Below are 26,410 nucleotides of genomic sequence, written 5' to 3' on the forward strand. Positions count from 1 at the left end.
AAACCAGCAGGCGATCTGCCACATTAATTGAAACACAATACTAGACAACCCTGCCCATGCAAAAAAAAAAAGCATTGTTTTAAAATGTATAAAGCAAATAAGAAATACAGTACAAAATGGAGTTTAAACTTTTTAAAATTTGCACTAGACTCCTCTACAAAAAGGGAGTCTACCCTGTTGATCTCAGGGTAAGTATTCAGTTAAATGTGAGCAGGCTTTCTGGCTCGACTTTGTATCGTTTCACAGATCATCAATCAACATTTGCCTTATTCTTTGCTGAAACTGATCCCCCTCCCTTACCTTAGGGGAAATAAATAAACTACAGGTGCTACGTAAATACAGCGAACTAAATGGGTAACAGCATTGTGGTAGTTACATCACATGTTTTTAATATTGTCACAAAGGATGAATATGAGACAAAAGATCAACATTTCCCCTTTAATTTCCAGATGTTCACATCATTCAATAAACAACTTAGAAGACTGCACCTTTAGTTTGAACCCACGCATTTCTTATGTGAGCAAAAGTATTGGAACATATGACTGTTCACATTGCATTTATAGTTAAGAGGTGTAACCCACATAAAAACCAGAGAGCTGTCTATTGTGGAAAAGCAAGCCATTGTGAAGCTATGAAAAGATAGAAAATCATTTAGAGCCATTGCATCACTGGCCATAGAACCATCTGAATTGTCCTGAAAAAGAAAGAAACCACTGGTGTACTAAGCAACAGATGTTGAACAGGTAGACTAAGGAAGACAACAGCAGGTGACAACAGAAAGATTGTGAGAACTGTAAAGAAAGTCTCTAAAATAACTGTTAGTGACATTAACATGAAGTTCATGAACAAAAGTGCAGAGGAAAGCATTAGCAAGAAGAATAGAAAGGCCAGGCTGGAATTTACCAAAAAGTACAGAAATTAGCCTCATAAATTCTAGGACAAAGCTTTATAGACTGATGAGACAAAGATGAACCTTTACCAAAGTGATGGAAAAGCTAATGTTTCGAGAAAGAATGAATCTGCTCATGGTTTCAAACATAGCTAAATGGCTTCTTCTGAGACATGCTCAATAATCTTCATTGATGAAATAAGGTAGAACATATGATGGCAGCAGCAAAATGAACTCAGAAGTCTACAGAAACATTTTGTTTGCTAATTTAAAGAAATATGCAACCAAACTAATTAGTAGATCCTTTATCACACAGCAAGATAAGGACCCAAAACCAGCAGGAGCCCACCAGGAACAAGAAGTGAAAGGTTTTAGAAGGGACAACTTAGTCTCCAGTCTTAAATCCTATAGAGCATTTCACATGCTGAAGAAGAGACTGAAGGGAGTAACCACCCAAGACAAACAACAACCGAAAGAGGCTGCAGAGAAAAAAGCATCACAAAAGAAGAAAGCAAAAGTTTGATGATGTCATTGGGTCACAGGATTAAAACAGTTATTGCAAGTAAAGAATTTGCAACTTATAAGACTTATTCACATTATTATACACATATTTTCAGTCTACAACAAAAATAAAGGAACTGGCCACACTGTTACAGTACTTTTGGAGGGGACTATATAAGCAAGTTACACAAACTCTGGTCACTGATGCACCCCCACACCATTATAGATGCACCTTTGCACCTTTGGCTTATAATAGATTAACTTTTGCCATGAAAAAAACAAAGGTTTTTATTCCCAATTACAAGCTGAAAGTGTTGATATTGACCACTCATCCTCCACCATATACTTGGCTACAAGCTGCATTAGCTCCTTCAAAGACACTGTTTTAACCAACCATCAGCATTTTACTTCAGGTGTCTACACCCAAGCTTGACACAGTTAGTATGGTACATATCCTAGTAACTCTTCCAGACTCTCAAACTTACTTTCATAACTGTGTCTTGATCATTTTCTGTTGTTAAGCAGTAGTTTCTGCTTGAGACCGTGGCTGCTGGTTAGTGGTCTGGGTTGACCACTCAGCAGTCTATTTATTGGCTGTTAATTGGTGCAGTTGGATTGACTGACAATTGTCTGTCGTGGTCCCTTGGCAAATACCAGTAAATCCTGTGGAATGGCTCTTTATTGACCTAATAGATACAGACTCCAGGGGGGGACTTGTGCATCAACACACACATATACAGAGTGCGTTTGTATCATTCAAGGCTATTAGCTGACAACTCAATACAGTAAGTGTGTGTGTGTATGTGTTTTGCATGTGTAGGGACAACTATCCAACTTTGTCACACACACACATAGAGACACACACATGCAGCTTGGTATTGATGGAACCTTCAAAGGCCGAAGCGCTAATGATCTGTGTTTGAGTCGACTGTAGGACTGATGGTAGCATTTACACAAACTGTAATCTGGGAGTCAGGTCACATTGTCCATATCCATATAAAAGCATGCACAGTACAAAATGTAAATATGTGTGTAGGAACCCTCTGCATGAGCATGGATATTGTTTTTTTTTTTTTTCAAAGTGGTGCACATACACCCTGAGAGATTTTAAATCTCACCTGATATCTCTCCATCTGTGGTCTTTTTTACAGTAGGAATAGAGGAAATGCAGACTTACCTTGTTTTAATGTGTGTATGTGCTTTCGTGTGAAATAATCAAACAAGTCAATGTCAGTGTGTTTAGTGACAGTCATGTATATTTATTCTGCAAGTAAATATGTTATCTCTTATCTATTAATAGTTATTTCCTATAAAAATACTTGCATAGTTTTTCTACAATCACTCAACTATTGGGCATTACACAGGCAATGTACCTCCTTCTTTACTTAAGTTTGTTTTCAGGTCTGCAGGATTCAGGTTTACACATCACACTTGTATGAGATGCACACTGGGCTGTAATTGGCTTCCAAAGTAGCTGTGATGTCACAAATCCTGCTGGCACATCCGCAAAGCAGGTGGATGTGATGACTGCTGAACATAGACCAAATAGATGCTGTTACAAAGAAATGTTTGTTAGAACTCTGTAGGTGGGTTTTATGAAGTTACTACATTAATATTGGTAGTCTATTAAACAAATAGACACAAGGTCTATAAAAGCCACCTACCAGTTTTTGCTCTTCCATTTAGTCCCATCACTTTGATTTCCAGGATGCAGTGTCTTTCTGCAGCAGTGCAGCAGGACTGACTGTCTCTGCATGTGTGAGGGTAAAGTTTCCTCTTGACGCTCAGGGATGATAAAAACCCACCACTCACATTTTTCACCACTGCAGCTAAGTGGATAATCTATCACACCCGAGTTATGCAATATCACACGCACAAACACACGGGCAGAAATCATAACAGTGATGGCGACAGTGATGCCAGAGATAAAGGAGCAGTACGTGTATTACAGTGTGGCAGCGGGCCGACAAGCGGTGACAGCCAGGAGAGAGAGAGATTATTGGAACACACACACACACACACACAATCTCTACCTCACACACACACAGGCACTCATAAGGTGAGATATGTCTCCCAGCATAGAGATGTACTCTGCTGTAATCTCATTGTCTACATGATACGCTTCGATGGATGGTTACAGGAGAGAGAGAGAGAGAGAGAGAGAGGGTGCTGCAGTGACAGTATACCACACAGATCTTCCACTTTCTCTGTACAGTACTCATCGTACTGTATGATAGCATGATTGTGATCACTTCCTGATGAGGTGACACTGGCAATATAAGATATCCACTGTCTTTGTTCTGCAGAAAATCCAGTGACGAGTTTCATCTGAGGGCATGTTTAATGGCAGGGGTGGGAAATAACTAAGTACATTTATTTCAAGTCATTTCTACTTTACTGGAGTTTTTCAATTGTTTGCTTTTTCATTCTTTTACTTCACTGTGTTTATTTGATAACTTTTTGTTTGATTGTAATAAACAAATACAGTCTAATCATAAGACTTTATTTATCCTCTGTGTGAGATTTCACAAGTTACTCAGCTCTAGTGAAGTAATTACAGTTCTAATTACTAGATTCCACTTATATGATTATAAAACGGTGTAAGAGGTATTGAAGTCAGCTCCATAGTCCATTTATTGTTGTGAAATGAGCCATCCTGCATGAAGAGTGCTTTTACAGGCACTTGCTATTAACTTACTTTTACTTAAGAAACACTTAAAATGTATTTCTGTGTTGTGGTATTAGTACCTTTGCTTAACTAAATGCTTAGAGTGCTTCTTCCACTGTTTAATGGTTGTTTGCTGCTTTTTGGGTCCTGACAACAGGGCTTCCAGGAAACATCGTCTGGCTCGAGCTTTCCAAAAAAAACACTCTCTGTAAAAACACAGGAAGTTTTGTACTTAAAACTCTTTAACTGTGTCTGATACCTGTTTGATTTGATCTTTAAGAGCATGTCACTGTGGGTTTAACATTCTTTCCTCTGAGTGTCGAAGATAAGATCTTTTCCGGAACCTGCACACAGCTGTTGCAGATGCATTTCTGGCTTCTTACTGCACAGAAAGGCCACCTGAACCCATCCAAATTGTGTATGAACTTTAGTTTGTAAAAAAAAAAAAAAAATGCAGGTTTCAGATGCAAATACAGTGTTGGACCCTCATCCTGCAGAACCTGTCTGTGGTCTGCAGGGATAGACTGAAAACAACAAAGCAAAAAGCTTTTGCAGTAAATTTCAACTTAGATAATATTTTTTTATTCCAGTATTCTTTTCTTTTATTATTATTGTTATTATTATTATTATTAGTAGTAGTAGCCATAGTAGTAGTGGTGGTGGTGGTGTTTCTTTATGGCCATAAAAAGCTACTTCTCTTTTGCATTATGTGACATCACAACTGTTGTTTTGTAATAACACTCATAAAGTTCATGTGAAAACTGAAAACACACCTGGTTGTCAATGGGATGTCCTGCTGCAGAACAGAGGTGCTGGATCTCCCTAAAACGTATAAGACCTTTTCTTCTTCATCTGCATTCTTTGCATGGCAGCTGTCTGCATCCTTTCAAACTTGTGCTCATGTGCAAACCCCTCAGTTTGCCCTTTCACGTGTTTAATCATTCTAACAGAATGGGAGCAATATTACTTTTGCTGACAGACAGTGAGTGGCCATGTTGACTTTATCACGCTGATTAATATGTAATCATCAGTCAGAGATACAGGAGTAATAGGTGTCACAGTTCAGGAGTCCCACTGAGGATGTGATGTTTAAATGAAGGAGTGAGGGATGTCCCCTTTTTAAACCTGCTCACTGCTGTTTGCAGCTCACAAAACCCTGTGCCATGTAAAAAAAAAAAAAAAAGAACAGATTGATGCCCAATTTTATATGTTTGTCTTTAGTTTCATGCAATCAGAAATGATGAAGCAGCAGATGAGCAGGCATTATTAATTATTATTATTACTATTACTAGGATTATTATTATTACTATTAAATGTAACAGACTTACATCTATTTTGATTCAGAAACAACAAATGAGTCCTCAGTCTTTGTGGCTTGCCTGCACACACACACACACACACACACGCACACACACACGCACCGTGCCTGTCACAGTGAGCAGTCATCTTGTAATGGCTGCCACTGCTCATTGTTCACATCCTGCTTTGTCTTCAGCGCCATTTTGACTCAGTGGGCGGAGGAGCGGCTAGTTAGCATAGCATCCGCACACACTAGTGGCAGCAGAGTAAGCTGCTGGTAAAGCTTTAAACCTGTGTTCCTGTTACCAGTGGGAGAGAATGTGCCCTGTGAAGCTAAACGTCCGTGCTCACACACCACACGGAGACTTGAGTTCCACTGTGGCTGGTTCCGGGTCTCCTACTGTCACAAAGGCTCCAGTGTTTCTCTGTAGCTAACCATTAGCTAGCTGCTACACAGAGCCACAGGCTAACCAGCAAGAAAAATAGTGGATTATTATTATTATTATTATTATTATTATTATTATTATTATTATTATTATTATTATTATTATTATTTTTTCCACTAGTTCTTTTTTAACTGTGTGTTATCTCTGTGCATATACACTTGAGTGGTACCATGCTGGGCCTTACTGGGCTTTATCAGGATGTATGTATATGCTGCATGGTGTGGAAAAAGACAGGAGCAAGAATATTAATATTAATTTAAAATCTGCAGTCTAAATTATGAGCCTGGTTTTAAATTTAAAAGAAATAAAAAAAAAAATACATTTTGAAGAAAAAAAACAAAACAAAATGTATATTATAATATAATAATTACATAAAAATTACATATATATATATATATATATATATATATATAGGACCTAAATATTTTATAAAAACTAAACATTGCTATTTGCTAAATAATCCACGCCTAATATAATAAATAAAGTAGTAGTAATATTTTGAAAGTTCATTAAATATGGTATTTATTATAAAATATTGTGCACTATTGGTGTTAAATGTACATTTTCTACCAGCCGTAATTCTCTACTATTCAGCACTCCATTAATTAACAGGCTATAAAACAGAACGACATGGGCCATATCGTAAATGTTTGTGTGTTTTATTATTATTATTCTTCCACTATGAAAATATATGTACAATAAATAATTTGGATTTTCACTATTAAAGAATCTCAATAAATAAACTAGGATCTAAAACCCGGGTCCTCAGCAGGGCTTCCCTCTTCCCATGTGTGGCTCAAGAGAGAGAATCCATTCAGTCTAATCGCAGTCCAGCTCTCTGCACCCAGACTCCGTGAACAGTTCCTGAGAAGTTAGAAAAGATCCGTGAAGCTGCACCAGAATGGACCAGAGGAAATAAATCCACACGCACTGAGAAAAGGCTTAATAATTGAGACCGAAATTATCCAAAACAATGGAGGAAATAAATACCTGAAACTTTGGACAAAGAAAGAGAAAATTCCCAAAACGTTTTGATCGTGAAAAGAAAAAAACTAATCGTCCTTCGATGTGTGAAATACAAACAAAATAAATAAAATCAACCGCATCTCTTTTAAACTACTTTATAGCTGCGATATAAAACCAGGAAGAAGACGTAACACATATTTGAAAAGCTTCATGATTTCCATTGAGAAAGGTTTCAGGAATGTTGCCGCTCGGTCGTTCATCCACACAGGCCTCCTGTCCCTCCGCTCCTTCATTCTCATTTGTGTTGGATTGGATTTTTCCTTCATGTTCAGCTGGCCTCAGAAGTTGAGGTGCTGCAGGTCTATGGTGCACAGCGTGCTTGTGAACAGGTCGAAATCCTCCTCGGAGAAATCCACCGGGCTGTCCAGGGAGCTCTGCAGGCTGGGTGACAGGCAGGCGTCCCCGGTGAAGAAGGCCAGGTCCGGGAGCGCGGAGGAGGAGGAGGAGGAAGAGGCGGCGGCAGGAGCAGAGTGTCCCAGAGACGCGGGACTGTCCCGCTGCTCGGAGAGTCCCGCTGCTGTCGTGGTCCCGGCCTCGCTCAGCTGCATCAGCACCGGGGCGTCAGCGGTGAACGCAGGCGGGGAGTTGTGCGTCGCAGCGGAGTCAGAGGAACCAGATGCCCCAAGCAGCGGCGGGCATTCGTGGCAGCTCAAATGGCCTCCCTCCTCCGGCGTGGGCTGTGCATTGTCCTCGCTGTCATTAGCGTAGGCGGAGGGAGCTGCGGCCGAAGACAGATTGCTGCTCCCCGTCTCGCCCTCTGTTGTAGCTTCCCCGGTGCCAGATGCCTCCAGCGGCTGGTTTGAATACGGGGATGACGCATCGGTGCCTTCGAGCGGCTCAAACCCGCCCGGGTCTCCGGATTCGTGGCCTCCTCCGCTGCCGTCCCGGTGGTGCGTGGTCTGACGCTTGTGTTTCATGCGCCGGTTCTGGAACCAGACTTTGACCTGCCGCTCGGTCAGATCCAACAGGGCCGCGATCTCCACCCTCCTTGGCCGGCATAGGTACTTGTTGAAGTGGAACTCCTTCTCCAGCTCCAGCAGCTGCGTGTTGGTGTAGGCGGTGCGCAGCCGGCGGGACCCGGCTCCTCCACCATCCAGACCCGCCTGGGCCGTGTCTGCAGGGACAAAGGCAAATAAAGGAGGAAGGGAGAGAATTTATGTGGAGGATTTATCGTGAAAGCCATTTAAAGCTATCCTATCCTCATTTTTATTTTAATGTTGTATTTCGTTTAACTTCAAATTGTAATGCACTTCATGAAAACCCAATAAAACCTCTACAATTTTATTGCTTGTAAGATTTCCAGCCAAGAAATAAGCTGCTTCAGCATTGGAGCACAAATCCCGCGGCTCTCCTCTGTCTGTAATAAAACAGTAATAAAACAAAAAGTCTCATAAAAAAAATCTCCTTCCAATTACAGTAGCAGCCAAAGTCATAACTGGAAGCGCGAACCAATTTGGTGCTGGAAAAGACGAAAGAAGAGGAAAAAAGAAAAGCCAAACAAAGCGCAAATAAAGACAGATGATCAGAATGTCAGAGCGGGTTTCCCTCCTCTGTACAGGCTCGAGTGCATCGATGCCTGCTGAGCTCGGCTGCAGCGTGTGTGATCAGACAAACGCACACAGAGAGGGAAATAAAAAATAAAAAGAAATAAATCATGTGATAGGATAGGAGGAAATGTGCAGGGAAATGTGGGAATGTGGACGTGAAACGAATGTGTCAGAAGCATAACTAAAACCCTGAGTGGCTTCATGAGAGAGAAAAGGCAGGAAATTGGGCAAGAAAGTGAGGGGAAAACATACAAGGGCGTGTGTGTGTGTGTGTAAAGAGAGAGAGAAACTAAAAGGAAACAATGTGTTGATTATCGTGGAGGCCAGTGTAAAAAATAAAAATGACCCAGAGCAACTACAACATCAGATTGGGTGCAGTCTGTTTCCTAACCTCCATACCCCTCCCCCACTCTCTAGATATTTCCTACCTCCATCCAATATGGCTACCATCTCAGTGTTATGAATATATAATACCAGGGTGATGCTGCTGCTGCTGCTGCTGCTGCTGATGATGATGATGATGATCTGAAACCACACCACCCAATGAGCTGAATGATACATGCAGCAGCAATCATCTGCAGGATGGGTAAAGAACAAAAAAAAAAACATCCTCTGCGCGTCTTTATGCACTATTTATAATTCTATATGAAGAAAATGCTCTCTGGAGATGTGGGCTATAGACAGTGCAGACATAACAGGATGTGCATGTGGATGGTCTGCACTCTGCACAGCTGATACAAAAATATTGATCCTTTAAATTACACTTAAAATGTGTGTGAGACGTTAATGGCTGCATGTTGAGACGCATGAAGAGAGAGTGTGCACAGCACTGCAGTATAATGCAGTGGTCTGGGTATGGCTTCCCTGTTGACATTGCATCACAGCACTGTACAACACACACACACACACACACACAGTGAGGAAGAAAAAGACAATGGCATCTAAACAAATCCACGCAGTGTGCAATCAGTCTCCGTTGTGAAATGAAGATGCAAACAGAAATTCAAAGATCAGGTTGCACACTTCTCACACTCCCACAATACACAAGCACATATTGCTTCCCTCATCCCAGCCATACCGACCTGTGGGTGACTCGATGCCCGCCGAAGCGTACCCGGAGGCAGTCGGCGACGGGGATGATGAGGCGGGGGGAATGATGGATCCGCCACTGCTCGAGCTGCCTCCAGGCTTGAGGCACTTCTTGGATGACTTCTTCTCCTTCATCCAGGGGAACTCGTGGGCCAGCGGACCGGCCGCGGTGGCCGTGGACAGGGCAGGGGCCTGGCCGTGCGGGCAAGGCTGCTGGGCGCCTCGGTGATGCGTCTGGAGGCCATTAGTGGTTGAGGTTCTCCGGTTCTGCAGGCTCCTAGCAGCCGGTCTCGGCTGGCTGGCTGTGCAGGGGCTGAGGCTGGGGATGGTGTGCTCGAAGGGAGGCGGAATTACTGTCGGCTCCTTGATTGATGAAGTTTGAAATGACTCCAGGACGGCAGGGAAGGACGTCAGGCACTCTGCTAGGGACGGCTGGCTGTTTATAAAACCGATCTCCCTCTCAAATTCAAAATTCATAGCTCCCTCAAACCGGGTTCTCTCTCAAACGGCGAGCCCCCCGAACAATCCCTTCCCCAAAATAAAAAAAAAACACACACAAAAAAAGCCCCACATGCACACATGCACGCGCGCGCACACACAACACAATATGGCTTCTTTAAAAAATAAAACCAAATGAAAAAAAAACGCACGAGCATGTAGGCTCTTCGCTGCAAGGGCGTACATGCGGTGGCTATATAATAATTGTGTATATTGGTGATATTACTAGCGTATGGGGACCTGGGTAGGCTAAACTGAAGAACTATGGGACGAAATTGCAGCCAATTCCTGGTCATGTGATCTAAAACAGCCAATGGAGAGCCCAGGCCTGGCGGCGACGATTGCTGTGGGAAGCAGCATTATTATTTTTCCACCAAATGCTGTGGCAAAGAGGGGCTACATCACAGCATAGCTGCTATTGTTTGGGCTTCACGGGGGGTGAAATTTGGGGAGAAAAACTGGAGGGCGGCCGTTCGCCATGTGCGCAGTGTGGGCGGCGGATCGGCTCATCTCGGCCCGGTTTTACGCACAAACAATAGAGCATCTCTCGGTCCTCTGGGTGATGTAATGACGGTTAAGATCAAGTGAACGGAGCTGGCCAGCGCCGTTTACAATATGGCTCCTTAAAAAAAAAATACTGTTTATAGCACTCAGCTCATTAATCTTGTAACGTGTGACAGAGACTGGAAATCCCAAAGTTAGACAGAAAAGCACAGATAGGCTGTTAGATGGTGTAGCTGAGGAGGAGAGGAGGATGAAGTTTAGTACTCAGTGGTAGAAGATGAAGCAGATTGGCTCCTAACAGAGCAGAGAGAGAGAAACTTAGATATAAACTGTGAGGAGATGAGAAGAGAGGCACAGAGAGGGGGCCTGACGGTGTGTAAGTCCTTCATATTTCATTCTGCTATAACAGTTGTTGGAGCTTTCCATGAGTGCGTGTTTTCCAGATAAACATCTAAAAATAATTTCACTCGTAAATAGTCTCTGAACAGGCTCTAGCATTCTTTGTACGAGCTACTCACTCAGTGCAATGTAGTGTGTGTGTGTGTGTGTGTTAAAAATGTTTACGCTGAGAGAGAGAGAGAGTTCACTACGAGGTCGCAGTAGAAACGAAGGGAGAGCGCAGCAGGCCTCTCTGTTCCTCCTTGTAGTAAAAAATGATAATAGCAAAGCAGTAATATGGATGTTCGTGGTGAGTGAGCGGCTGTTGTGGCCTTCAAACCTGACAGGAGGCGCATGTACATTTTTATAAAGATGAGGAATTCGAGAGTTTAGCAGAGGATATTTTTTGGAGAGCCCGAAGAGCCCCGAGTGAAAAAAAAATAGAAGTGCGGTGATCAATCTTTCTCTTCCTGCAAAGAGGCTGACAGCAGCTCCACTGGCTCCCTAAATAACAAGAAAACCTCCGGTCGTACCCCCTCAATCTCTCTCCTACAGCTCCACTCTTCTCCAAGTCCCAGCGTATTTTTACACCGCTTTTACGCACACAAATGCGCGCACATAGACAGCACACACAAATATGCAATCTACAATATTTAAAGACAAATACCAGGACTAACTGGATGTAAACTATTCTCGCGCACCCCCTTCTCCTCCTTCTCTTTCTCATGCCATTTGGCTTCACCCCTTGACTCTGAAAAAGAGCCAGAAAAAAAAACAGAAATGTGTGTGGGAGTGAGGGCCATTGAGCGCAGTAGAAAGCGCGAGGCAGCGAGTAGGCTGAAGCGGCATGAAAGCAAACACACACACACACAGACACACACAGATAGCAAACACAAGCTCACACACAAGCTGCTGACTGAGCTGCAGCATCACAATACACCGCACCGCTTCACATGTGGCTGCCTCATCTTAATGTTCGTTTTTTTATTAACTGGATTCGTTTTTTTGTTAAATTCCGGCAAATTTAAAGGGAGTTTGGTGAAGATCAAGAAGCTGCTGGTCATGACTGGAGACCATGGACCTCCTACAGAAGTTGGAGACTATTTTAGGTTATTTTTCACTCAATGATTTTCTTTTTTCATTCTTTTTTTTGTTTGTTTTTACAGTTTTGTTTTTAATTATAGGGTCAGATAAAGTCTTTCCCCTTTACCTAGTAGCTTAGCAGCTAAATTTAAACGTTTCTTAATTGAAACATTTAATTTCAATTGTAATTACAGTTTATTTAGATTATGATACTAGATCTATTTTCCCGTAAAACATGTCTGATGTTAATAAATAAATAAAATATAGACCGTGAATTAGAAACTATTGAGCTTTGCAGGTTTACTATTACTACTATTATTATTTTATTATTACTATTACAATTACTGTTATTATTTTTATCATCATTATTATTATTATTATTATTATTATTATTATTATTATTATTATTAGTAGTAGTAGTAGTAGTAGTAGTATTAGTAGTAGTAGTACTAGTAGTAGTAGCCAGCAGTCAGTCTGGTTACTACTACATGCTCAAGGTAACATCTGACCATTACTTTAACACAGTTCTTTTCTACTTTCAACCTAAAAGTGCACCAGAAAATCCAGATCCCATTAAAGTGCAGTTAGAATTAGAGGGTGCTCCACAGCAGAGCTCGTTCGCGTTCACTGAGTGTGTTCTACAGTAATAGCTGAAGTGTTTTCAGCTGTGCCTGCGTCGCTGAAGTCGAGCCGAGCTCTCCGTCTGTTTTTATGAGGCAATAAATTAGATCCAATCTCTGCTTATTGGTGTTTTTATTGTCTGTTAGTCCAATGGAGATGTAAAGGGAAGTGCGGCCATTATTTATGGGAGCCTGATTTATGTCCTAAGTTTTTATGCTGCTCTCAGGCCACTGAGCAGGCGCGCGAGAGAGTGAGGTAAAAAAGAGAGAGGGGTGGTTTAGAGAACACGTGACCGGGCATGGCGGAAGCCTCGGGGCTTTCTTGGGGGGGGGGGGGGGGGGTATAAACATGAACACAGGACAGTGTTAGCAGGAGGGTCAGTATGTCTGGGGCTCAGTTTCTGTCAGATACTGACAACAGTCAGTGAAATGGTGCAAGTTGTGAAGAGGAAGTAGTAAAAACAGTCTAGATGCTCTGTAGGTTTATGTATGATAAACAATCACATAAGAAACACATGGTCCATACAGAACTGGCTGGAACACACCAGGAACCCTAACACCACCTCACCACTACACATATATTTCACCATCTAACATGAAAAGAAATCAGCTGTATCATCTGAACTTCCAGCCTACGTTCATCCCCACTAATTGTTTTTCTGTTTTTGCAGAGAAATCGATACACCAGTGACAGTTCTCACAGTTATCACTGCTCTGTCAGATACAATACTGCCATGCCAGATAGGACTGATATCCACACTTGGGTGATTTTTGTGTTACTGAAAACAGACTTTGAGCAACGATCAAATCAATGACGAGCTGTCAGACAAAAACAAGTCTGGCACTCTCGTGGCTTTAGGTATCAGGTTGCAGTACGGGAATAGTCGTTGGATCGAGCCCTGGACTTTTGCTGGGATGCAGCCCAGTATTTGACATTAGCATCGGTGCATCATTGGTGCTGGTGATTGATGTGGAAACTGAACTCCAGCCAGCAGCTAAACAGTAGCATACAGCATGCTGTATTAGTAAAACAACACTACTATCAAGCACTTTGGTTTGCAAAGGAGAAAAGAGCAGATCTGAAGTTTCCCTCAAGGTTCAAAATATTTTGTTTTGATGTTCCAGATGTTGCTACATGTGACTTTAGGCTTCATGTTTCTGATAGTGATGATGACTTATTATTGGCATCGCTGTCAGGTCACCCCTGGACCACAGACCTGCTCTCAACCCAGATCTGAACTTCAGGAGCAACATTGTTGGCCTCAAAAATATTTTCACTAATGCACAATTTTAAAGTCATCTGTACTTTTAAAGGCTTCAGGTATAAGAGCAGAGATATCTTGCATGACCAAAATGTTACTTTCACTATTAAAGGGAGACTTCACCATTTTTCCTCTAGCTTCCTGTGGTTCTGGTTTGGGAAGTAACTGTTTAGGAATGTCAACAAACCTCTTTTTGTCTTATTAGTGTTTGAGAATACTTCTCTGCTTCTAACTAAAAAAATCCTCCATGTGACATCATCTTTAGTGGACTTTTTTTTTTTGTTTAGATGATGTCATCAGGAGGAGCACCTCAACCAACTCTACAGCATCTATAGTATAAGCAACAAGATTCAGTTCAGATAACCTTTTAAGAAGAAGCAATGGCATTTTGGACTCGATTGGTTTCTATTACTGAGCAGCTGATTTTAAAGAGTAGATGCAGAGTTTTATAAAAAAATAACCCTTTACAGCAGATATTCAACTGTCAACCATCAAGCGTCATCATATGACTTGATAATTCCAGTGTGAATTTACTAATTTCTATACTTTTAACCACATCTGCATGTTTGTTTGTATGTTGCCATGTATGCCATGATAACAGCCTGATTGCTATTAGCATTCTAATAATCTTTAAAAAATTGACAATAGCTCTGAATAACATAAAGTTTTATTAAAGAATTGTTCGACAGACAACTCTCTCAACAGTGAAAGAAAAAGGGAACTACAAAGGACAAAGAAAGAAGACTCGCTCTTTTTTCCAGCTAATAGTTTGTCTAAATATTCAGACTATGCAAAGATGAGTCACCAATACCCATCCTTGCCTTTTTCCCTGTACGAGCCAAGACATTTATGTACAAGGGTCGTTATAGGAACATAAAAACTACTAATTTTCTTCTAAAATACAAGAACTAAAAAATGTAACTTCAGTACAATAGACAAGAAGAAACACAATGTTTTTTTTTTTTCTTTCATAACAGGTAAATACTAAAAAAGTACAGTATTTTTTCTTCAATATAAATACATGAAGGATAAATAATAATAATACAAAACAGAAAGTCTTTTTAAACTGGCTATTACAAATAAATATTTATATATGAATGTTCACTTGAACACACATTGGCGAAAGACGCTTTGATTGGAGGGCCTTCCGTTTTCAAAATAAGATTTTATTATTATTTTTTTTACCTTTAACCATCAAAATGTAAACTCTAAGTGCAACAATGATGCCCAGACGTGAAGAGCCTTCGTGTAAATCTGCACTTTTAGAAACCGTAGGACAGGTTTACTTTCTGAACGTCAGTGGGAGCAGTGAGGGTCAGCCACACGCACAGCTTATTTTTCAGTCTTTAACACTGCGTGAAAGGGGTTTTAGTACGTGTTGCCCTGAACTACCCTCACTGACGCTTCACGCTAATAAACCCCAGTTATGTTTTTTTTAAAAATGCCTGATTTACACCAGCTCGGATTTCTGGGACATGCATTTTTGTTCAAATATATACCCTGTATCCACGATAAAAGTCAAGATATGTGAAAACAAAACAAAACAATATAAAATGTGGACACATTGGTGTCCGTTAATGTAAGTGAACCTTTTCAAAGTGAGAGGGAGAGAGAAAGAGGGCAATGACTTACCCAAACATAAATAAATAATGTTCTCCACTCTTATTAGTTACCCTGTGTCAATCATGTGCTAAAATAAGAACATTAAAATGTCTCTTCCATGTCCTCTCATATGTTTGTTTGAAGGTGTCAACAGCTGGCGCACTCTGGCTGTGGATGTGTGTTAATGAAAGGAAGCTAGCTTAGCATTGCTGTGTGTATTTGTGTGAGTGTGTGTGCAGTATGTGTGTTCCGCTAACACAGAGATGTGTGTCTGTGGGAGCTAGTTCAGCCTTTGAGCTCTTAGCTTCTTAAACCCTGTTAAGAGTGATGGTGTTGAGTGCATGTGTGCTGATGGATGTATGTGTGTGTGTGTGTGTGTGTGTGTGTCTGTGTGCATGTGTGTTCAAGGGGCACTCTGTAGGGGGATTGTGGGAAATTTTGCCTCCTTTAGAAGCCATGTGCTGCTGCCACAGACAGGAGACAGTGGGTTAGTAGTGATTCAGTCTGGATGGACAGAGACAGGTACGACAGCAGGCAAAAAGAGACAGTGACGGGTACGACCATCCAGTGGTTGAGTGCTGCCAGCTCCAGCCGTATATTTCTGCTCTCGCTCTCTGGCTGATGGAGAGGCGCAGCCCTCTACATTGCTCAGTTCGGCTGACAACAACATGTGTTGCCTGGAGGGGGAGAGAGCTTGGCATCATAAATCTAACCACCTCGTTAACTGCCCATTAAAATCTCAACTATTTCATTTAGCAGGCAGGAGAGCAGTTTATATATGTGTGTGTATCTTAGGGGGAAATTTTATTATCAAAGAATAATTTGAAACCACATGCAAGAGCCAATGTATGTGTGTTTTTGTATGTGACTGTACACTATGTACCACCACCCTGGAACCTGTACTGTAACATTTCTCTAAGGGAAGTTCAGAAAGGTGACAGCTACTACTTATTTTAGTACTTTATACTGCAGTTTTTTTGGCAGTCTGACTAGTTTGGCTGCATCACTACTGTTATCTAACAAATGTAACCTGAAATTAAACAAGCTGCACTTTCAAGGTGACAGTGAAAGCTCTGGCCCTAATCAGATGTGAAACAGGGGAAACAGGGTGGGACTGGCCAACAGCAAACACTGATTGTTCCTTTTGTGACTCTAGAGCACATGACAAACCACTGGATGTCTCCTGTCTGTCTTGTTTTGTCTCTCCTGTCATCTCATTGCAGCGCTACAGTTCCCACTTGTTAGTTAGTCTGTTAGTGAGTCACATCGTGCTACTTGTTCTCTGTCGTCACTATTTCCTACGTTGTCATTTTGTTCCAAACCTGCTACAGATGAGTGAGCTTGGGTGCTTCCTGGATTCTGCCCTGAGTCGAGGTGTGGTGCGCCGACAGCTCCGTGTACGTTGGGTGTGTAGGTGGGTCGCAGGGACCTGGAGGGCCCCCTCCACCCACGTGGTGCTGGTTGGCAGCCGACATGGGCCCCGCGCCATTGTAGTCCATGGTTTGGTGGTGAGGTGGCGTGGGGCCGAGGTGATTTAGCCCATACATGGAGGGCCCTGAGCCAGGCATGGGTTCCACATAGCTACCACCCCCCACGTAAACTGGACTGGCCTGCAAGTTGGTGGGAGTCCCATAGCTGGCGTTGTTGGCCTGAACAAGGGTGTGGTGGGGATGGGGGTCACCGTAGTCCGGGTCTGGGGCACCGTACTTCTGCTGGGAGGGGCAACTCTTCATTGGGACATTAGAGTAGGCAGTGGACATGGAGTAAGACACTCCTTGGTGGGGTTTGCCAAAGGACGGCGGAGAAGGGGCATCATAGCCTGTGCCACCTCCACCACCCCCTCCCATGGAGTGTATTGAGTTGAGGAAGCTGGCAGAGGACTGCATGGTTAGAGGAGGGGAGCCAGTAGGTGAGGGCCCTCCAGAGCTGGAGCTCAGGCCCTTGGACTTCTGGTCCTTCTTGTACTTCATGCGTCGGTTTTGGAACCAGATCTTAATCTGGCGTTCGGACAAGTTGAGCAGGTTGGCCATCTCCACGCGTCGCGGCCTGCACAGGTAACGGTTGAAGTGGAATTCCTTCTCAAGCTCGACCAGCTGGGCGCTTGTGTATGCCGTACGGGCCCGCTTAGATGATGCTGATGACCCACCTGTAGGGCTCTTCTCCCCACTGCTACCACTCTCAGCTCCTCCTGAGGCTGAGGACAGAAGCAGAAGGATTAGACACAGAAAAAGAAGGAAAGAGAAGTAAAAAAGGTTTAAGAGGGTGCAAAGAAAAATGTCAAAAGAAACATGAGGAGACAAAAAAAATAAATAAATTAAGAGAGTTAAGGTGAAAAATGTAGCAAAAAAAAAGCAAGAAAATGGAGGGGATAGTAAAAAACAGGTAAAAAGATAATAAAATAAAAGGAGAGCCATAAAAGTAAAGAGAATAAAACAATCAATCTGTGTGCTGGAGGAAATTGAAAGCATTCAGATTGTTAATAAAGCAGAGGGAGGTCCAGACAAGCTGGCTGAATTATCCCTTGATATTAGTTGTCAACACTTCATAACAGTGGCAGTTATTAAGAGACGGAGGCCCCGGTGTTGGCCGAGGGCAGATAAATTGCATCTTGGTTAGAAACACAACCCCCCACAGCAACAGCAGCTGCATCACAAGGACTACAGGCACGAACTGAAGTTGACCTGTACTCACTTCAGTCTGCTTGCCAATTGAAGTCAAAATTCTCATCTTAAAACACTGACAGTGACTAGAGCTGGAAGGAATTCAGAAACTTAGGAGCACAGACAGCACTGCTTCTGTTGATAAGGAAAATGTGAACAAGGTTGGGCCACTGCTTGTAGGATTATTGTTTCTACTTCTAATTTGAAATAACGCGACTTTCCTAAACCTTTGGCCTATGGACCCCAGTATGAACCACTTAACTGCTGTCTCACTGTAAGTTACTACTAGTGAGAGAAAGTGGCATCCTGCAAGGCTCATAGCATGAAGCCAACCACTTTGTCTGAGCCTGTTCACCCATTCCTGTCACTGCATTACATTGAGTACAGAGGAAGACGATAATAGAAATTATTAAACAGAAATAGTGTAAAAGAAGTGTTTGTCGTCAACAGTGTCCACAAGCCTCAAATACATGAGATACTACTGCTGCCAATTAATGTTTTATCAGTGTGTGTTTTAAGACAAAACAGCTACTGTAGGATTTAATATTATCCCTTTAGATGATTATCAAACAGGTTGTAAACAAGCTCACTGATAAACCACATTATTTTCACTTTTCTTACACATAGCCAAAACTAATGCAACAAAACAGTGCTTCCATAAATCCTCCCTCATAAAGGTGCTAATGTTCACTTTAAAGATTCGATGAAATTGTGCTGTTGAATTATACAGTAGCATTCTTGATATTTTGCTGATATTTTGTCCATCTTATTGAGGATAGGTTAAATAACAGGAACGCCTCTTTGTATAATGCAGAAGCCAGCATTCAAAATGATCAATGAGTGAAATGTTAAAACCCCCATTTGTTTAGATTTATTAATTTTAGCTAGGCGCACCTAAAACACTGGAAACCTGTCTAACCATAAGTGTTCATTTAGTTACTAAGTCAGTAAGTTGTTTCACAGTAGTTATTCCCAGTGTGAAAATCCTCTTGATGATCTTATTTTTATCTATTCAACAACATGAGTTAAATGGCATAATTTCGCTTCCCTTTGTGAAGGTTTAATGCTTGAAAGTAAATGGGATCTAATGTAGGCAAAGCTGAACAGAAACAAATGATGGACTGACTTATGGCTGAGTTTAGTCTGTGCTGAACAGCCGTGCTAAAGTGCAGAGCCTCCGCCTCTCTCAGATAGAGATAGAAGAGATGCTTCAAAGACTTTGTTATGAATACATCGGTATGTGCCTATGTGCCTGCTTGCAATGTGTTCTTCCTAAGAATAGCTGATACGGTACAGTTCAAAACGGGCGCTGAGGTCCTCTGTCTCTAATTCTATCCCCCTCTCGCAGTGTAAACAGCTGACTCTAATGTTTATTTCTGTGGACAGAGAGAGAAAGATGAGAGAGGTAACCATGGTGTCATCTGTCTCACTGTGGCATTCTCTAAATGATTGTTTCAAATTCTCATCAATAAACAGTCTAATCTCCTTTCAGCCCTCTCTCCAGTCAACTGAAAGGCTTTTGAAAGACTCATATTCATTATGCCACAACATATTTTTTCTCACTGATCACTACCAATTCAAAATACACATCTGTCCGCCTGTTATCACACATGCAGGTGATATTCAAATTCATCACCCTGCTCTATTTTTATGTCATTCTCCCTCACTATAAAAATCAATTTATCTGTTATCGTACATGACATTTAAATCCGTCCTGTTAAGATCTTCCCTCTTGCAGTGGCTTTCCAAGGAGGTGTGAAAAGGAGGGGAGGAGGCCAGGGAGGGAAGTAAGGGGATTGATGGGAAGACAAATAATAACCAGAGTGAGGAAAGTGAGTAAAGAAAGGCGAAGGGGAGAAAGCAAATGAATGAAGCTATTGGCTGCAGACTTGGTTATAGCCAGACCGTCCTATAACTGACTGTTGTTACTGTAATGAACTACTTAGCTCATTGATGAGAAACTCAGCTTAAAGACAAAATGTCATGGACGTTCTTTAGCAGTCCTGCTCTTTTTTAGGTCCTAACACTAAATTTCTTTTTACTTAGTTTCTACTGCTAGTACTGAAATGATCCGGTGATTAATTGTTTTAAGAAGATCTTATGCATTTTAGAACTATTGCCATGCTATTTTTCTTTCAGTTTCAGGTGATTTGAGGATTGTATAATGTGTGGCATGTTTTTCACAATAAACAACACATCGTCCCCCCATCCAAAGCTTCTGTGTTATTAAGGCAGCAGTTGTAAGATATGGTAAGTAAGCACAGGTTTTAGTACGAGCCTATACAGGCTCAATGTTTAGGGAAGTCACTGCTGTACATGCCAAGAAGTATTTCCAGACATCCCTGTACAACCACCAGTATGTTTCTGCATGTGTACAGCTTAAAATGATACATACGATACAACATGTTAAAGAATTAGTATTTGTTTCAGTGTGTTTCAGGTGTGTTATGTGCATTTTTTCACTTCAGAGTGTGCAGTCTCCAGTGTTTATGCTAAGCTATGCTAACCACCTCTGGATTCCATCTCTGCATGTAACACACACTGTCTTCCAGATTACATTATAGTGGCAACTTAATAACTGGAAGCACTATATTCAGAGCCATATTGGCAACATTGTGTTTTTTTGGAAAAGGAATTAATGCATGCGTGAATGAATAAAGCGTTAGATTCATCAACCGCACTGGAATCAGCAGGGACTAAAAATGAGTTCATAAAAACTTTCCTTTTCCTTCTATGAGTAAGTATATATTTATTGTCATCAACAATAAACTGTTGCCCTTGTTTAAGCACCACTATATGTTTGCAGGAATATTTGCCAGGATTGGCTGCTTGACAGTTGTGAATGTGAATACTACCAAAGAACCTGTGTGAAAATGTTAAACAAAATCATTTGTATTCATGTTTACATGCTTTCTCTGGCCTAGTGAATCCAGATCACCAGGACATTAGCTAAACAAAAAGCAATATTAGGATGGTTAAACTAGCTTGGACCAGGGCAGACTGTCTGAAAAGCCACAGCTAAATAATAACCAGCCTAAATAGTTGCTCATGATCATTTAGCTGTCTACACCACAGCTTGTGAAAACCTATTTGCTGTGATGCTCTGAGAAACCTTGTAAGCTCCTTCTGGGATTTAGGTTTGAAAAAGGATGTTGATAAGGAATGGAAAGGATGTGGTGATGGGAAAGAGAAGGTGGGATAATAAGAACAAAGACACTAATGAGGAAGTGAAAATAAAGGAGGAAAGAAGTGGATGGAGAACAGAAGTAGCTGAGAGAAGGAATAGTAGAGAAACAGACTGGTGTTGGAGGAGTAATTATTCTGCTAAGCCCTGTTGCTGCTGTGGTTCTGTGGGGGGGGTGGGGGTTGGGGGGAATCAGAGCAAAGACAGGCAGAAAGACAGAGACAGGTGTAATGTAACACACCGTTGCCAGAGTTGTTGCTGGGTGAACAGTTTTTCTGCTTGGTTGTCTGCCGACATTCTTTCATCCACGGAAAGATCTGCTTGGCCAAGGTCGGGTTGGGGGGCAGTGAGGAAGAGGAGGGCGATGTGGAGGACGACGTGGAAGAGGAGGAATTAGACGACTTATTAGGGGCTGACTTGGAGACTGAAGAGGCACCCGCACTGCCCCCCGGCTGCTGAGCCCCGGTATTACCAGTGCTGGGGTTGGGGGGCAGTGGAGGGGACACCTGGGATCCGGGGTGGTGCTCAGGCGGCAGACTGGGCCGCATGCAGCTGCCATTCAGCTCCTTGGTCTTGGCTAGCTGCTGCTGGTGGCCGCTGTTACTGCCCAGCGACTGTAAAGAGCAGGCGGAGCGCTGGTACGAATCCACCTCCAGATGGGTGGCAGACTGGAAGGCCGACTGGTGGTGGGACACTGGGACCGGGGCATCGTAGCCCCCAAAGCCGTTGGCGGCTGCTGCTGCCGCCCCCTGCACCTGGTACGACGAGTAGCCACCGAAGAGCGTCGAGGAGTTGTCGTAGTATGTCGTCTTCTGCATTTCTGAGAGAAGTGGCGGCGTCTGCTTGTGCTCCGGTCCTTGTTGAAACCCACTGCCGGAAGACCATTTGGTACCGGGGGTCACGTGACGGTGTCTCTCCAACGGTCCCCTGCAATCTGACCTAAAAGGTTAGGAGAGGCAGAATAAAGAAATGAGAGCGATAAATCCATCTTCCTCCAATGAAAGGCGCCATGACATGAATAGAAACCAGTGCTTTTCTTTCCTCACTACCCCCCCCTTCTTCTCCCCCAGCTCCCCTCCTCTCTGAGCCCAGTACACAGCCTGCAGATGCTCCAGTGGAGGGGGCATGAGGAGGGCAAACACACAGCCAGTTATTAATGTTTAACTGACTACAAGTCTTTCTTTAGTTCACACTATTAATATTAGTAGTAGTAGTTAATAACATTGAGTTATTTATTAGGCTTATCATTAAAAACATAATCTAGCTTAGCTTTTAAATTGAGAAATAAAACGACACATAATGTCCGTTCAGGAATCTTTAAAGCATATGTGGCTTTTTGCTAGGTAATTTCGTTTAATTCTCATTATTATTATAATGATTATTTCTAATAAAGGACTCCCCCATCACATGTGCTGTTATTTAAGCTGAACGTGACATTTTGTTGTGTAATGGCGGCTGTGAACGCGGCCTGTACATATTTCCTTTCGTGACTGATGTGGGTAGCCTATTTCTGTCAGCCTCTGCCTTCCATGTATGATTTAGTGTATTCCGTCTTCTCGGATGTTACCTCACTCATCCTCACTCACCGGAGTCTGTCTCCGGGATCAGCTGATGCTATTTTCGGAGTAACAAAGAATAAGGTATTAACGCTACTTGAAAGGTCAACACACCGGCAAAATTGAGATGTATAAATCATATCTCGACGTTAAAAATAAATTATGAAATATATATAATATATTTTTTACCAAATATATATTATTTTTATTTTATTTTTGATCAGATGAGATCGGGGTATAATTTAAATTTAAAAAATTCAATTTCCCTTCGCTTCTGTTTGGTTATGACTATGATGGCCTACACACCAGAATACATGGGAAAAACAAAACGTTTAGATAGATAGATGGTCCGAAAGAATCTTCACGAGTCAGTGATCCATTAGGTCGAGCTTGCAGAGGGCTCGATCACGGCCCCTTAAGGGAAAAGGAGAGGTAGAAGAAAGCTGTGTGAACCCCCATAGGCTCCCTATCTGGTGCTCACCGCTGGGGTGGGCCTGTGACAGCGAGAGGCCGACTTGTCAGGCGCGACAGAGCACCTGGCATTCATTTCTCCTCTGGAGATAAAATGCTGAACGAGGAGAAGCAGAGGTGAAGGCGCTCTGCTGTCCTCTGCCTTTCCACACAAACCCGGCCCCTGCACGCTACAGCCTGCTGCTAACTAATGAGGCTCACCAACTCTTTCAGGTGCAAATAATTAATTCTCTGGATAATTGCAGCCCACACAGATATTGTACAGCCATCGATTCCTGTTCGTAATGTCATAAAATCGAGGCCTCCTGTGTGTTGGTCAAATTCGATAGTTTGTTGAAAAATTAGAAAATGAATTAGCACCAGACACGGTAGGACTAATGTGAGCTGTAAGACCTAAATTAAACAAAACAAACAAACATACAAATAATAAAATCATATGAAAATAAATAATAAATAAATAGTAAAAAAAATTGTTAGATGAGAAACAACGACATAGAAGCTAATAAATAGCTACTAAGTCAAATTTGGGAAAAAAATGTACCAAAACTCTAATATTCTTATTAGGCCCTACAATTCTTATTATTCCTTTAGTGAAAGATTAGACAGTCCAGCCCTGCTCCAGCTCTCAGCACGTCACACATGTCAGCCATTTATCTTTCTGGTAGACAAGCTGGAATCCTAATTATTTACTCTGAGGAATAGTCCCAAGTAGTCCCAAGGAGGGAGAGAGAGAGAGGGAGAGAGGGAGGGAGAGGCCGTGGCAGTGCGTGTAGGAGGAATATGTTATTAAATCATATCGCTGTTTCGCCATTAAACGGGACACGTAATGTCTCTGCCACTAGCTTGTAGGGCTACGGCTTAATACAATCACCAAGTTTGCTAGACGCCTCCCTGAATAATCCACTTACAGTGACAGAGAAAGAGCCAACCAAACAAAAACAGAGGGAAGCGGAGACGGAGGGAGAAAGAGAGGTCGGCCTTGGTGTCCAGTGTCTGTGCTTTATCCTGGGATATAAAATTACAAATGGCGCCTGCAATGAAGAGCTATACAGGCAGAGAGACAGAGAGAGAATGCATTAACTTGGACAATCCACGTATTCCTTATCCCATTAACACACACACACACGCACACACACACTCAGAGAGAGAGAGGCAATTATATGGAGCCGAGCACAGAAACAATGAAGGATTGGCCTGATCAGAGCTATTGTTGCTATGTCCGTGGCCTCAATTTAGTCTGAAATCTGCAAACACTACAGCCTCCATGTGTGAACAGACTGACACCATCTGAACAGTGAGGTGGGAATTTACGGAAATGTCAGATTTCAGCAAAATAATAAAATGGAGGCCTGTGGGGAAACCGCCAGGGAGAAGTGGATCATCCACAGCAGAGAAATGGTGGGCTTTGTAAATAAATAGCTGTAACCTAAGTGAGGAAGAGGCATGGACAGAGGAGGAGAAGAAATGAGAAGAAGAAAAAAAAAGAAAGCACAGAAATGGAAGGCCCAAAGAAGAAGGGGGGCTGCTGCTGCGGGTAGCTACGGCTGCTTAAAGCATTGTGAACTCTTCTTGAACCGGGATTGAAGTCATATGGGCCATAAATCACTGAGCCAGCCGCTCCGCCGTTCACAAACTGCACAGCGAACAAACACACTCTCTAATTCTGCTCTGTGGCTGGAGCTCGCACATGACCGGCTGGGCTGCCGGGCTGCCGGTGATGCTCCTTACCTTCCTTAGCACCGGTGATCCCGGTCCAGTCCGGCGCGGACCCAGCAACACCGCATCACAGATTAGTCCTCACGCACGTTCACGGGGTAATCAATAACAGCAAGTAAATAAATAAACAATTAAAGAACGAATCCGCTCGCTTTCTCTCGCGGTTTCCGCTCCCCTCTCTCGTTGTCCTCCTCCGGTGCTGTCTACAGACTAGCGCGGCTGCTCGACACTAAAACCACAACAACACCTCCTGGAGCCAGCGGCGGCGGCGGCGGCGGTGGAGGCAGACGGGGCTGCACTGAGGGGACGCGGACACCGTGTGGCATGAACGGCCGACGGATGAGAGAGATGGACGGGCTCAAGACGACGGTGGGGGGGCTCGGTATACGAGCAGAATTAACAGAGGGGCTCGGTAGGCTATAGGCTACAGGCAGGCTAGCTAGCACGCGAGCTGAACGAGCTTACCGGGAGCCTGCCTGCTCTCGCCCCCCACCCCCCACCCCAGCCGCCCTCCACCTCCACCCTCCGCCCCAGCAGCACCAGCAGCAGCAGCAGCAGCGCTGCCTGCACCGCTGCCGCCTGATAACAATGGCCTCAAATGTGTGTCTTTTCTAGCCCGTGTCGTTCCCACAGCAGCCGGACAAACCAGGCGGACAGTCAGTCCGACAGCCTCTGAGCAGCAGCTCCACTACAAAATGTCAGCCCGCCGCATCCCGGGCTGTTTGTTCGCCCTTCTTCTCCTCCTTCTTCTTCTTCTTCTTATCCCCCTCCCATCATCTCTCTCTCCCGTCTTCCCGGGTCTCCCGCTTCTCTCTCCGCGTCGGGTCTGAGTTGTGGCCTCGCTTCGGCTGGTAGCCTATAGGTGGTGGGCTGAGTCCGCGCAGCGAGCAGCAGCAGTAATTGACAACAAGCCCCAGACTTCAGAAGGGGCTCATGGGGGAGTATCGGGATAAGCAACTGGGCCTGACGCGATGATCCCCCCCATGAAAGAGATCAGCGTCACTTCCAAATGAGAGGCTGCTGATTTGACTGGCTGGAAGTGAAGCATGTCAGTCAGCATCAGTTCCCAATCAACAAACCTCTTTCCAGCAGAACTTTGTACACAGCTGTGTTATATAGTTATATCCACATGTGGACTACCTACTTTTCACCATGAGAACTTTCTCACAATAAAGGAGAGTTTGGCTCTTGCTGTTCTCCTCCTCCTCTCAGCACTGACTGACTTGTTTTGGGTGTGGGACAGTCCAAGCAGCAGACTACACGTTACACTCTGATTATAACAGGCCTAGCTGTACAGAGGTAACTCCACTTACTGGTGAACTGAAATACAAAAGCATGTCCCACATTTGAATTTTACAATCAGGCCCTCGTGTTTGTTTAAATCAAACTAATTTGCATACGCAGTATTTAG

The 26,410-nt window shown here is 43.1% G+C and overlaps 2 protein-coding genes across 8 annotated transcripts in view; both read right to left on the bottom strand.

The window, feature by feature from the left end:
• Positions 1 to 6,446: 6,446 nt before the first annotated feature.
• On the bottom strand, positions 6,447 to 12,213 carry hoxb2a (homeobox B2a). The gene is made up of 2 exons (XM_026360938.1): positions 9,459 to 12,213; positions 6,447 to 7,943 (listed from the first exon to the last, which is right to left on the bottom strand). The coding sequence occupies exons 1-2, from the start codon at positions 9,940 to 9,942 to the stop codon at positions 7,108 to 7,110; spliced, it is 1,320 nt and encodes a 439-aa protein (XP_026216723.1). The 5' UTR covers positions 9,943 to 12,213; the 3' UTR covers positions 6,447 to 7,107.
• Positions 12,214 to 14,459: 2,246 nt separating this feature from the next.
• The window catches only part of hoxb3a (homeobox B3a), an 80,980-nt gene continuing 69,029 nt past the window's right edge, over positions 14,460 to 26,410 (bottom strand). For 6 of the 7 annotated variants that reach the window (XM_026350407.1, XM_026350400.1, XM_026350413.1 and 3 more), the window contains 2 exons: positions 21,498 to 22,195; positions 14,460 to 17,606 (listed from right to left, as the gene is read on the bottom strand). In XM_026350407.1, the coding sequence (XP_026206192.1) occupies positions 16,738 to 17,606; positions 21,498 to 22,074 (1,446 nt within the window). In that variant the 5' untranslated portion in view covers positions 22,075 to 22,195 and the 3' untranslated portion in view covers positions 14,460 to 16,737. Of the gene's footprint in view, positions 17,607 to 21,497; positions 22,196 to 25,011; positions 25,481 to 26,410 lie in introns of those variants that run through there. The other variant, XM_026350433.1, reaches the window with a different exon arrangement.

The sequence above is a fragment of the Anabas testudineus genome, chromosome 8, assembly GCF_900324465.2.
Source record: "Anabas testudineus chromosome 8, fAnaTes1.2, whole genome shotgun sequence".
NCBI classification, from domain to species: Eukaryota; Metazoa; Chordata; class Actinopteri; order Anabantiformes; family Anabantidae; genus Anabas; species Anabas testudineus.

Bases quoted from the DNA above. Each gene is read 5' to 3' on its own strand.
- hoxb2a (XM_026360938.1), bottom strand. From the start codon at position 9,942: ATGAATTTTGAATTTGAGAGGGAGATCGGTTTTATAAACAGCCAGCCG. The intron at 7,944-9,458 runs GTCGGTATGGCT...TTGTCCCTGCAG, and splicing joins GGGCATCGAGTCACCCACAG to ACACGGCCCAGGCGGGTCTG.